Source organism: Bos mutus, chromosome 5 (assembly GCF_027580195.1).
Source record: "Bos mutus isolate GX-2022 chromosome 5, NWIPB_WYAK_1.1, whole genome shotgun sequence".
In the NCBI taxonomy this organism is placed as follows: domain Eukaryota; kingdom Metazoa; phylum Chordata; class Mammalia; order Artiodactyla; family Bovidae; genus Bos; species Bos mutus.
In genome coordinates, this window is record NC_091621.1 from 100,045,786 (window position 1) to 100,059,035 (window position 13,250).

The following is a 13,250-nucleotide window of genomic DNA, read 5'->3' on the forward strand; positions in this document are numbered from 1 at the left end:
CCTCTGTCCTCCACAATCTCCTGAAGTTTGCTCAAATTCATATCCATGGAATCAGTGATGCCATCAAACCATCTTATCCTCTGTCACCCCTTTCTCCTTTTGCCCTCAAACTTTCTCAGCAATAGGGTCTTTTTAAATGAGTCAGCTTTTGCATCAGAGGACAAAGTATTGAAGCTTCAGCTTCAGCATCAGTCCTTCCAATGAATATTCAGGACTGATTTCCTTTAGGATTGACTGGTTTGATTTCCTTGCAGTCCAAGGGACTCTCAAGAGTCTTCTCCAACAGCACAATTTGAAAGCATCAAGTCTTTGGGGCTAAGCCTGCTTTATGGTCCAACCCTCACATCCGTACATGGCTACCGGAAAAACCATAGCTTTGACTATACAAACCTTTGTCAGAATGGCCCAGGCCATGGACACACATTGTATTTGATTCTTATAACAACAAAAGGTAATATTCTTTTCATTTTACAGGTGAGTTCAGGTAAGGCAATCCAGGTCACACAGGTGGGAGGTGGCAAAGCTCAGTTTGGGGTTCAGTTCAGAGTCTACTGATCCTTAAAAAGAGACTAGGCTGGTGGCAGGGGGAGAGCCAGAGGAAGCAGCCTCTGTGGTGATGCCTCAGGGTCTGGGAGAAGGAGGAGGATCGGAAAAGGGAGAGGACAGGAGAAGGCCCAGAGATGCTGGGGGATCTCCTCTCCACTTTCTGCCTGGCCTCGGGGACTCCATCTGCTGTCCCCCCTCCCTGTGGGCTGTCCTGGCCTCACTTATGAATCATTAGCTGGGCTTAGGGGGCTGGAGGGGGAGGAAGTGAATACCTTGCTGTGGCTCTCTGAGGAGACAGACAGGAAGGAGGCTGAGGGAACAGACCCCTTGGACTCTATGGGACTCGAGGATGCTTATCCATCCCCTTCTTGGTTTTTTTATTCCTCTGTAGGTTAACTCAGGCTGGAGACACTGAGAGGGTAACAGGCAGGAAGGCTAGAAGCCCCCAAATGGAGGAAAAAATGTCTGCAAGTGTCAGACATTTCTCTCTCTCTCTCTTAAGTGGCAGGAGGAAACAAACTACAAGTGTCAGATTTTTGTGGCTCAGCTGGTGAAGAATCCGCCTGCAATGAGGGAGACCTGGGTTCGATCCTTGGGTTGGGAAGACCCCCTGGAGAAGGGAAAGGCTATCTATTCCAGTATTCTGGCCTGGAGAATTCCATGGACTATATAGTCCATGGGGTCACAAAGAATTGGACACGACTAAGCGACTTGTGAGCGACTTGTGAACATCATCATCATCATCATCCAAAATTAAAAGGAGGTTTCTTTTAAAATTCTGTGTTGCCATGATGATACCTGATTCCACCTGAATTTAACTTTTCTCAAAACTTGAGCAACCCAATTTGTTTTTCTCATGGAAATGTTTTTCTTAAGCTATGTTAATGAACTATGTATTTACCCTAGACTTTGTCTTTCTTTGAGTAGGTTCTGCCTAAGACTCAGAACCGACTTGACAAACCAGTATGTTTTACTCAACAAATCAGTGTGTTTTACTCATGGAAATGTCCTCTTAAGCTATGTTAATGAGGCTATATATTTGCCTGGAAATCTGCCTTTCTTCAAGATTCATGTCAATAGTTTACGGCATGGGATGACTCACCTTGTGCCAATGTTATCTCAAAATACATGTGGCTGAGCGGCCTGGTGCCAGTCTATGAGTTTTGAGACACTTCCTTTTACTAATTAGCAGTCTGCTAGTATGTATATAACTTCCTGCTAAAGACTAGCAGGGGGGTACTCTTTCTGCCCTCTTCTGATGTCTATGTCAGAAGCTTTCTCTATCTCTTTTATACTTTAATAAAACTTTATTACACAAAAGCTCTGAGCGATCAAGCCTTGTCACTGGCCCCAGTTTGAATTACTCTCTGGAGGCCAAGAATTCCAGTGTCTTTCACGGTCAGCAACTTTTCATCTTGGGGGCTCATCTAGGATTCTTCAGGACAAGGTAAGGATGCTTGGAGCTCTAGTTCTTTCTTCTCCTAAAAAACACATTTTCTGCTGTACTTTAATAACTCTATGGTGTGCTTGTGTGTGTGACTGACTGAAAGAGATACACATGTGTGAAGCAAGAGCTGTGTCCTAATCTGTGGTTCCAAGGTGACCTCACACAGCTTATGGCAGAAACCCCATTGGGGGGATTATACCGACCTGCTAATGTCAAGAGGCACCCAATGTCTCCTCCAGGGGAACGGCCAGAGATGGACAAAGTGTATGGACCGAATTCACCTTTCTCCATCAAACTTTCCAGTCTCTTTGACTGTTTCATAACTTCCCAGGAATTAGAACTACTAACCTAATCTGTAGGATCATAGACTTTCAAGTGACTCGTAATCTATGCTGTTACTGTGTACTGTTACTTAGTTCGCAAACTTGGATTGGTAGTTAGGAAGTGCCTAGCCTTGCTAGGAGTTGAAATTTTGGAAGCTAGATGGAGCTCTCTCAGTTAAAGGTTACTCAGATAGGAAGTATAGCAGGCTTCTTCCTTTGGTGATGCTAGCTTTTAGCGGACCAGAGGAGGCTCTCCAGTGGCTTTTGTCCCAACTCCTTAGATATTCTTTCTGTGGAAACTGTGTGAATGAACTGGAAGGATTGGCCCCAATAACTAGAGGACAAAATCACTTCTTCCTCACTGGCCAGCCCTTCACCATCTCTTCTGCTATCACTTATGTTGGTGTGGTGATGCTTGGAAGGAACATCTTGATTTTATGTTCAGCCCTTTATGATTTACCAGTTTTGTGTTCAGGAATATACTCAGGGTTGTGCACAGGCACTCAGGAGATGACTGTTTCTCCTAGTGGTCTTAGGTTGGGAGGCATTCCAGAAGGTTACTCTGATTGCACCTCGGTTGGCATCAGAGGCAAGCGAAGGCTTTAATAGCGAAGAACTGGGTATTAGTCTGGGATGCCATCAGGTCTACCCCCAATGCATCTCCAACCCGCCTCAGTGGCAGACGGGGAGGGACGGTAGTGGCATACCTGCATCAGTAAGAGATAGGTTGACTCTGGCCAGGAAAGGAAGCTTAGGTGGAAGACCTATCTCTATCCCCATCTAGAGCAGGAAGGGATGCCTCTGGTAGAAAGATGGAGCTGGTCACTTATTTCTCTCTTACAGATGGGAGCTAACAATTCCAGCCTCACTCCTTTGAAAAACTGGGATAGATTTGATCCCCAGAGCTTAAAGAAGACACACCTGATCTTCCTATGAGATACTGCATGGCTCTGGTATTCATTGGGGGATGGTGAACGGTGACTGGTTGGAGGGTCTCTTAATTATAATACTGTTTTACAATTAACAGGTTCTGTAGAAAACAAGAGGAATGGGTAGAAGTAGCATATGTGTTGCCCTTTTTGTCTCTGTGAGACATGCCAGATTTATGTCCTAAGGGTATCGATTTGGGTATGAAACTTTCAGCTCCCTACTCTGCTTTAAGACTTTACTTGGAAAGATGTAATTCTGGGACAGATGCTAACTCCTGACTCAAAAACTCGAGTTTTGGGGAAAGCTGTTGCCTATGGAGATGAATGGCTTGGTAATGAATCAGTAGGGAAGAGGGAGGATGAATTCCAGAGGATTTCTCCACTGGAAATCAGGTGGTCCCAACTATAGAACCAGATCATAACATGGAATTATAACATGGCTAAAGGAAGATGGGGATCAGAGTCATTTTGTGAGACGTGTTCTTGAAGGACTCAGGTGAGTAAGTGCTAAGACTTTAAACTATGCCAAATTGGCAAACATAGAACAGGAAGGGAAGGAAGCTCCTGGTAAATTCCTAGATAGACTGAGGAAGCCCTTTGCAGATTCACTGAGATTGATCCTGAAAGTGAAGAGGGAAGAGTGATCTTGAAAGATAGATTTCTCACTCAGTTGGCTCCAGATATCCACCCTAAGCTACTAAAACAGATGTATGGACCAAATCAGTCTTTAGATAATCTGTTGCAACTGGCTCAGACAGCCTATTATGGCAGGGAATATGAGGAAAAGGAAAGGCAGAGAAAGACCAAGGAACAGGTGGAAGCCCTTGTAATGGCTGTCAGAACTATTCTTTAACAGCTTGAGAAAAATACCAGGAGGGACCTAGGTGAAAAGGTATGGCTTGCTATTACTGTGGAAAGGAGGGGCACCTCAATCAGGATTGCCCTCAGGCATCTAAGCCACCCCAGGCTCCATGTCTGGTCTGCAAGGGACCGCACTGGAGGAGAGACTGCCTCCACAGGTGTAGGTCCCAGGGGTCAGACTCTCAAGATAATCAGGACTGAAGGTGCCCAGGGATCTCCACACAAGCTCCCATCCTAATTATACTTGAGGAACCTCGGGTATTAATAACTGCGGGGGTCCAATCTGTTGATATCCTTTTGGACACCAGGGCAGCTTATTCTGTGCTTACTGAAGCCCCTGGCCCACTTTCTCCCCGATCCACTTCCATATGGGGCTGTTTAGATTAGCCAAACTTTATTATTTCTGTCTTCTTCTAAGCTGTAACTGGGACTCTGTGCTATTTTCACATGAGTTTCTGATCATGCCAGATTCTCCCTCACCCCTTTTGGGGAGAGATCTACTGAGCAAGGTCCATGTCTCTATCTTCATGAATATGGAGCCCTCCCTTTCTATCCCATTAATTGAACAAAATGTAAATCCTAGAGTGTGGGCTGATAGAAAAACACAAAATTGTGGGTCAAGCACAAAATGCTATTCCTGTAGTTATCAAGCTCAAAGACCAACACTTATTTCCACATCAAAAACAGTATCCACTAAAGCCCAAGATTAAGGAAGGGTTAAAACCCATCAGTGACAATTGAAAGGACCAGGGGCCATTAATTCCCTGTAATCGTCCATGCAGCACTCCTATTTTGGGTGTAAAGAAGTCAAATGATAAATGGAGACTAGTTCGGGATTTACGACTAATAAATGAGGCTGTAGTTCCTTTACACCCTGTGGTGCTTAATTCTTATACTCTGTTGTCTGAAATTCCTGAATGAGCCAAATATTTTAAAATCATCCCCCTACCTATGACTTTAAGACAATTGAGAGGACTTTTAGGAATCACAGGCTATTGCCGCATTTGGATTCCAGGTTATGGGGAACTTGCCCAGCCTTTATATAAACTTATAACTGAAACTGAACTAGCCCAAACCAGCAAACTGGTTTGGTCTACGTATAATCTAAGGCTTTTAAGGCTCTTCAGACTGCTGTCCTGCAAGATCCCACTATAAGTTTGCCCACAGAGTCAGAATTTAATTTGTTTGTCACTAAAAGAAAAGGTATGGCCTTGGGAGTTTTGACACAACCCAAGAGCCTCACCAGCAGCCTATAGGATACCTGAGCAGAGAGTTAGATGTAGTGGAATGTGGGTGGCCACACTATCTAGGAGTAATTTCTGAAACTGCTTTATTAGGATGTGAGTTCAGTTCAGTTCAGTCCCTCACTCGTGTCTGACTCTTTACGACCCCATGAATCACAGCACGCCAGGCCTCCCTGTCCATCACCAACTCCTGGAGTTCACTCAAACTCACGTCCATTGAGTCAGTGATGTCATCCAGCCATCTCATCCTCTGTCGTCCCCTTCTCCTCCTGCCCATAATCCCTCCCAGCATCAGAGTCTTTTCCAATGAGTCAACTCTTCGCATGAGGTGGCCAAAGTACTGGAGTTTCAGCTTTAGCATCATTCCTTCCAAAGAACACCCAGGACTGATCTCCTTTAGAATGGACTGGTTGGATCTCCTTGAAGTCCAAGGGACTCTCAAGAGTCTTCTCCAACACCACAGTTCAAAAGCATCAATTCTTTGGCGCTCAGCTTTCTTCACATCCATACATGACTACTGGAAAAACCATAGCCTTGACTAGATGGACCTTTGTTGGCAAAGTAATGTCTATCTAGGTTGGTCATAATTTTTCTTCCAAGGAGTAAGCATCTTTTAATTTCCTGGCTGCAATCACCATCTGCAGTGATTTTGGAGCCCCCAAAAATAAAGTCTGACACTGTTTCCACTGTTTCCCCATCTATTTCCCAGGAAGTGATGGGACCAGATGCCATGATCTTCGTTTTTTGAATGTTGAGCTTTAAGCCAACTTTTTCACTCTCTACTTTCACTTTCATCAAGAGGCTTTTGAGTTCCTCTTCACTTTCTGCCATAAGGGTGGTGTCATCTGGATATCTGAGGTTATTGATATTTCTCCTGGCAATCTTGATTCCAGCTTGTGCTTCTTCCAGCCCAGCATTTCTCATGATGTACTCTGCATATACGTTAAATAAGCAGGGTGACAATATACAGCCTTGACGTACTCCTTTTCCTATTTGGAACCAGTCAGGAGATGGCAAGAGTGAACGTCGACATTCTAGGAATCAGTGAACTAAAATGAACTGGAATGGGTGAATTTAACTCAGATGACCATTACATCAACTACTGCGGGCAGGAATCCCTTAGAAAAAATTGAATAGCCATCATAGTCAACAAAAGAGTCCGAAACGCAGTACTTGGATGCAATCTCAAAAACGACAGAATGATCTCTGTTCGTTTCCAAGGCAAATCATTCAATATCACAGTAATCCAAGTCTATGCCCCAACCAGTAACGCTGAAGAAGCTGAAGTTGAACGGTTCTACGAAGACCTACAAGACCTTTTAGAACTAACACCCAAAAAAGATGTCCTTTTCATTATAGGGGACTGGAATGGAAAAGTAGGAAGTCAAGAAACACCTGGAGTAACAGGCAAATTTGGCCTTGGAATATGGAATGAAGCAGGGAAAAGACTAATAGAGTTTTGCCAAGAGAACGCACTGGTCATAGCAAACACCCTCTTCCAACAACACAAGAGAAGACTCTACACATGGACATCACCAGATGGTCAACACTGAAATCAGATTGATTAGGATGTGAAGCTCTTAAAATGATTAATGGGTGAAATCTTACTGTACTGACTTCTCATTATGTGAGTGGAATCTTAAACTCTAAGGTTAATGGTTGGATGGTAGACAGTCGGCTTCTTAAATATCAGTCATTGTTGTTAGAAGGACCAATAACTAATCTTAAAGTCTGTGGAAACTTAAATGCTGCCACTTTCCTTCCTGAGAAGGAAAATGAAACACCTGATCACGATTGTTCTCAATTTCTAAATTTAAACTCTCCTAATTACAATACTTCTGATTGTTCTGTTTTTGCTGTTTTCTCCCTGCATCTATAACTATGTAACTGGATTTGTTTCTAGCCACATGAAGGCTTTTAAGTTACAAATGGTTGTGCTCAAACTCCTATGACTGTGGCATCTTCTTCCAAGTACTACTTCAGGGCCCTGGATCAGAGACCCTCAATATGAGGGTTAGGAGAATATGTTGCCTCACCAATTTAGGGACAATGCCCCTTTTCAGCTCAGAAGCAGTTACAGAATGAGAATGACGCCCCTTTCCCTAGGCAACATAATTCTCCTAAAAGAAAAGGAAGGAATGAGAGGGTAACAGGCAGGAAGGCTAGAGGCCCCTGTTAGGCAGTTAGGAAACAGGAGTCCAAAATGGCGGTGTCTAAAAGACAAGGATGGGAAAAGCCCTCGAAAATAGAACAAAGGAAGGTCAAAGGAAGGTCAAAGGAAGGTCCGAGGACCAGAGTGAGGACCTCAGGTAGAACAAACAGCGCTCCTGGCTAGACCAATTTACATAGGGCAGGCCCAGGCGGAGGAAAAAGCATATAAAAAGAGGAGCCAAAGGGCTCGCTCTCTCTCTCTCCCCCTCTCCCTCTCTCTCTCCACCGCCCCCCCACCCCACCCCCCACCCCCACCCCACATGCTGGTGTACTCCGCCACTCTCTTCTCTTCACATCTTTGGGTCGGCATGCCCTCACACCTCAGGGATGGATTCCCCTGCTATTTTCTAAATAAAATAGAGCTGTAACACGGAGCTGTAACACTGATTTTTCTAAGAGCTATAACACAGTCTGTCCAAGACCCCAGAGCTGTGACGCGCCAAGGGATTTAATGTCCGTCACTCCAAATCTTTGTTGTGATGAGACAGAACAGAGGAGAACACACTCGCCTGACACCCCCAAATGGAGGAAATAGGCTGCAAGTGTCAGACATTTTTTCTCTCTCTCTCTCAAGTGGCAGGAGGAAACAAATTACAAGTGTCAGATTTTTTTTCTCCTTCTCTATACAAAATTAAAATGAGATTTCTTTTAAAATTCTGTGTTGCCATGATGATACCTGATTCCACCTGAACTTAACTTTTCTCAAAACTTTCGCAACCCAACGCGTTTTTTTCATGGAAATGCTTTTCTTAAGCTATGTTAATGAACTACAGATTTACCCTAGACTTTTTCTTCAAGTCGGTTCACCTAAGACTCAGAACTGACTTGACGAACCAGTGTGTTTTACTCAACAAACCAGTATGTTTTACTCACGCAAATGTTCTTTTAAGCTATGTTACTGAGACTATGTATTTGCTTGGAAATCTGTCTTTCTTCAAGATTCATGTCAATAGTTTATGGCCTGGGATGACTCACCTTGTGCCAATGTTATCTCAAAATACATGTAGCTGAGCCGCCTGGTGCCAGTCTACGAGTTTTGAGACGCTTCCTTTTACTAATTAGCAGTCTGCTAGTATGTTTGGCCTTGGAACATGGAATGAAGCAGGGAAAAGACTAATAGAGTTTTGCCAAGAAAATGTGCTGGTCATAGCAAATACCCTCTTCCAACAACACAAGAGAAGACTCTACACATGGACATCACCAGATGGTCAACACCGAAATCAGATTGATTATATTCTTTGCAGCCAAAGATGGACAATCTCTGTACAGTCAACAAAAACAAGACTGGGAGCTGACTGTGGCTCAGATCATGAACTCCTTATGGCCAAATTCAGACTGAAATTGAAGAAAATAGGGAAAACCACTAGACCATTCAGGTATGACCTAAATCAAATCCCTTATGATTATACAGTGGAAGTGAGAAATAGATTTAAGGAACTAGATCTGATAGAGTGCCTGATGAACTATGGACTGAGGTTCGTGACATTGTACAGGAGACAGGGATCAAGACCATCCCCATGGAAAAGAAATGCAAAAAAGCAAAATGGCTGTGTGGGGAGGCCTTACAAATAGCTGAGAAAAGAAGAGAAGCAAAAAGCAAAGGAGAAAAGGAAAGATATAAGCATCTGAATACAGAGTTCTAAAGCATAGCAAGAAGAGATAAGAAAGCCTCCTTCAGCGATCAATGCAAAGAAATAGAGGAAAACAACAGAATGGGAAAGACTAGAGATCTCTTCAAGAAAACTAGAGATACCAAGGGAACATTTCATGAAAAGATGGGCTCGATAAAGGACAGAAATGGTATGGACCTAACAGAAGCAGGAGATATTAAGAAGAGGTGGCAAGAATACACAGAAAAACTGTACAAAAAAGATCTTCACGACCCAGATAATCACGATGGTGTGATCACTCACCTAGAGCCAGACATCCTGGAATGTGAAGTCAAGTGGGCCTTAGAAAGCATCACTACGAACAAAGCTAGTGGAGGTGATGGAATTCCAGTTGAGCTATTTCAAATCCTGAAAGATGATGCTATGAAAGTGCTGCACTCAATATGCCAGCAAATTTGGAAAACTCAGCAGTGGCCACAGGACTGGAAAAGGTCAGTTTTCATTCCAATCCCAAAGAAAGGCAATGCCAAAGAATGCTCAAACTACCACACAATTGCACTCATCTCACACGCTAGTAAAGTAATGCTCAAAATTCTCCAAGCCAGGCTTCAGCAATATGTGAACCATGAACTTCCTGATGTTCAAGCTGGTTTTAGAAAAGGCAGAGGATGCAGAGATCAAATTGCCAACGTCTGCTGGATCATGGAAAAAGCAAGAGAGTTCCAGAAAAACATCTATTTCTGCTTTATTGACTATGCCAAAGCCTTTGACTGTGTGGATCACAAGAAACTGTGGAAAATTCTGAAAGAGATGGGAATACCAGGCCACCTGACCTGCCTCTTGAGAAACCTATATGCAGGTCAGGAGGCACAGTTAGAACTGGACATGGAACAACAGACTGGTTCCAAATAGGAAAAGGAGTACGTCAAGGCTGTATATTGTCACCCTGCTTATTTAACTTATATGCAGAGTGCATCATGAGAAATGCTGAGCTGGAAGTAGCACAAGCTGGAATCAAGATTGCCGGGAGAAATATCAATAACCTCAGATATCCAGATGACACCACCCTTATGGCAGAAAGTGAAGAGGAACTAAAAAGCCTCTTGATGAAAGTGAAAGTGGAGAGTGAAAAAGTTGGCTTAAAGCTCAACATTCAGAAAACGAAGATCATGGCATCTGGTCCCATCACTTCATGGGAAATAGATGGGGAAACAGTGGAAACAGTGTCAGACTTTGTTTTGGGGGGTTCCAAAATCACTGCAGATGGTGACTGCAGCCATGAAATTAAAAGATGCTTACTCCTTGGAAGAAAAGTTATGACCAACCTAGATAGCATATTGAAAAGCAGAGACATTACTTTGCCAACAAAGGTCCGTCTAGTCAAGGCTATGGTTTTTCCAATAGTCATGTATGGATGTGAGAGTTGGACTGTGAAGAAAGCTGAGTGCCGAAGAATTGATGCTTTTGAACTGTGGTATTGGAGAAGACTCTTCGGAGTCCCTTAGACTGCAAGGAGATCCAACCAGTCCATTCTGAAGAGATCAGCCCTGGGATTTCTTTGGAAGGAATGATGCTAAAGCTGAAACTCCAGTACTTTGGCTACCTCATGTGAAGAGTTGACTCATTGGAAAAGACTCTGATGCTGGGAGGGATTGGGGGCAGGAGGAGAAGGGGATGACAGAGGATGAGATGGCTGGATGGCATTACTGACTCGATATACGTGAGTTTGAGTGAACTCCGGGAGTTGGTGATGGACAGGGAGGCCAGGTGTGCTGCGATTCATGGAGTCACAAAGAGTCGGACATGACTGAGTGACTGAACTGAACTGAACTGAGTATGTATATATCTTCCTGCTAAAGGCTGGCAGGGGGGTACTCTCTCTGTCCCCTTCTGATGTCTATGTCAGAAGCTTTTTCTATCTCTTTTACACTTTAATGAATCTGTATTACACTAAAGCTCTGAGCCATCACGCCTTGTCACTGGCCCCGGATTGAATTCTTCTCCTCCAGAGGCCAAGAATCCTGGCATCTTTAATGGCTCAGCAACAATCTCTCAACACCACCCCCAGTTCTGGATCACAAGTAGAAACCAGTCAGAGACGAGGCAGCTGATTACCTGAGCTTTTCCTACGGTCTTCTGAGCTCATGATGGCAGCAGCTGGGTCTCAGAGATCTTCCTTCAGCTCCTTGTCTGAGTTGGGCTGGAAGGAGGTGATGCTTCACCCCTGGGGAAGAGAAAACAGACTATGGACTCCATCAATAGTGAGCAGCGGCTGCAGGGAGTAGTGAGGGGCGAGGTCTCTGGCAGCTTCCCCTGGGATGTCCACAAATGCCACTGGGGACTTAACCTGGCATGTTTCTCTGTCTCCTGTGCTCTGCTGGCTGCTAGTTAAGAAAAGTTACTCATCCTCCTACCACCTCCCTCCAAGCCAACTCAAAGTCCTGATCTCCTATTGGGGCACAAGGAGAGGATAATCAGACAGGAGACAGCCATCTGCGAAGTTATAAAAGCAATAAAACCAGAGACAGAAAAACAGATAGGGAGGGAATACTCTGGAAATTATGTGAGGTTGGGAACACTTGTGCTTATGAATTGGTAATAACTAATATTGGTCCATTGTCTGTGACGTGCAGGCTCCTGAAACTAACCTAAACTTAGGTCAGCCGGTTTTTATGTTGCTACCGGAGCCTGGACTTGAACCCAAGTGTTTCTGATCCAAATCCCAGGTTTGTGATGACTATGCTCTACTCCCTTTAATGTAAAATATATATATATAATTGTGGATTTATGCTTATTGGAAAATAACTCTTCTTAATTAAAAGGATGTCTTGCTCCTGTGCTTGAGTCTCTGCCTTGATAAAGTTCCTGATGATACAGCTCCCACAGTCTGCACCCTCCTTGCTTCTACAAGGCCCTTTATCCCACAAGAACCTGGAGTCCCTCTGACTCTGCCCCAATTCTTGTATCCCTTTCCTGGGTGGCTGAGGACCCCGATGGTGCCCTACCCCCTCTACTGTCCTCCCCTGACTAGTGGACTTTTAGGCTATTTCTAATTCTTTTATGTAAATAATAGTGCAAAGAACATTCTCCTTGTGAAAATCTTCACCTGTATTTAAGACTGTTTCCTTAAGCTATTTCTAGAAGTATAATCACTAGATTAGAAGGCTGCTGCTGCTCCTAAGTCGCTTCAGTCATGTCCGACTCTGTGCAACCCCATAGATGCCAGCCCACCAGGCTCCCCCATCCCTGGGATTCTCCAGGCAAGAACACTGGAGTGGGTTGCAATTTCCTTCTCCAATGCATGAAAGCGAAAAGTGAAAGTGAAGTCGCTCAGCCGTTTCCAACTCCTAGTGACCCCATGGACTGCAGCCCACCAGGCTCCTCCATCCATGGGATTTTCCAGGCAAGAGTACTGGAGTGGGGTGCCATTGCTTTCTCCGGATTAGAAGGCATGAACACCTAAAAAATTTTTGTGCCTAGCGCCAAACTGTTACGCAAACAAATTATAGCAATTTACATTCTCACTCATAATATATGAGAGTACCCATCCTTTCAAACGTACTCATTCTCAATTGACTTTTTAAAACAAATGATCCAGATATTTTGGGATATATTTCAATTCTATTTATGTTTAGCTCAATTAATGATATCCATTCTTTGATTAATGCTAAATCCTAATGTTATTATAAATTCAGTTATACTTTAAATTAATTTAAAATTTTACCCATGGTAAACACTTAAGATTATTATTGAATCAGAATATATAATATTAAATAAAAGATTAAATTTTGGATAATAAAATAAAAACCCAGATATTTATATAGAGACTATTTTGGTTCTTTTTGTGATTGTATTGCCTTGGGAGGTGAAGGAAGATAGCAAATGTTGATTATATTTAGCCACATTTTTTTTTTTAAATAAAACTTCTGACATTTTTATTGGGATCATTTACATTCATCATGTAGAGGTGGTCAATCATAATAATTAAGAATACTAGCGTTGAGGTTAGAACCAAATCATTTTAAGTCCCAGCCCATCATTTATTAGCTTTGAGCAAGTTATTTAACTTCTCTTGAGCT

General features: G+C 43.4%; 1 protein-coding gene across 3 annotated transcripts in view; it reads right to left on the reverse strand.

The window, feature by feature from the left end:
- The window catches only part of LOC102282962 (apolipoprotein L2), a 41,248-nt gene that overhangs the window by 4,939 nt on the left and 23,059 nt on the right, over positions 1-13,250 (reverse strand). For all 3 annotated transcript variants that reach the window (XM_070371359.1, XM_005887466.2, XM_070371360.1), the window contains one exon: positions 11,287-11,395. In XM_070371359.1, coding sequence (XP_070227460.1) covers positions 11,287-11,317 — 31 coding nt within the window. In that variant the 5' untranslated portion in view covers positions 11,318-11,395. The remainder of the gene's footprint in view (positions 1-11,286; positions 11,396-13,250) is intronic.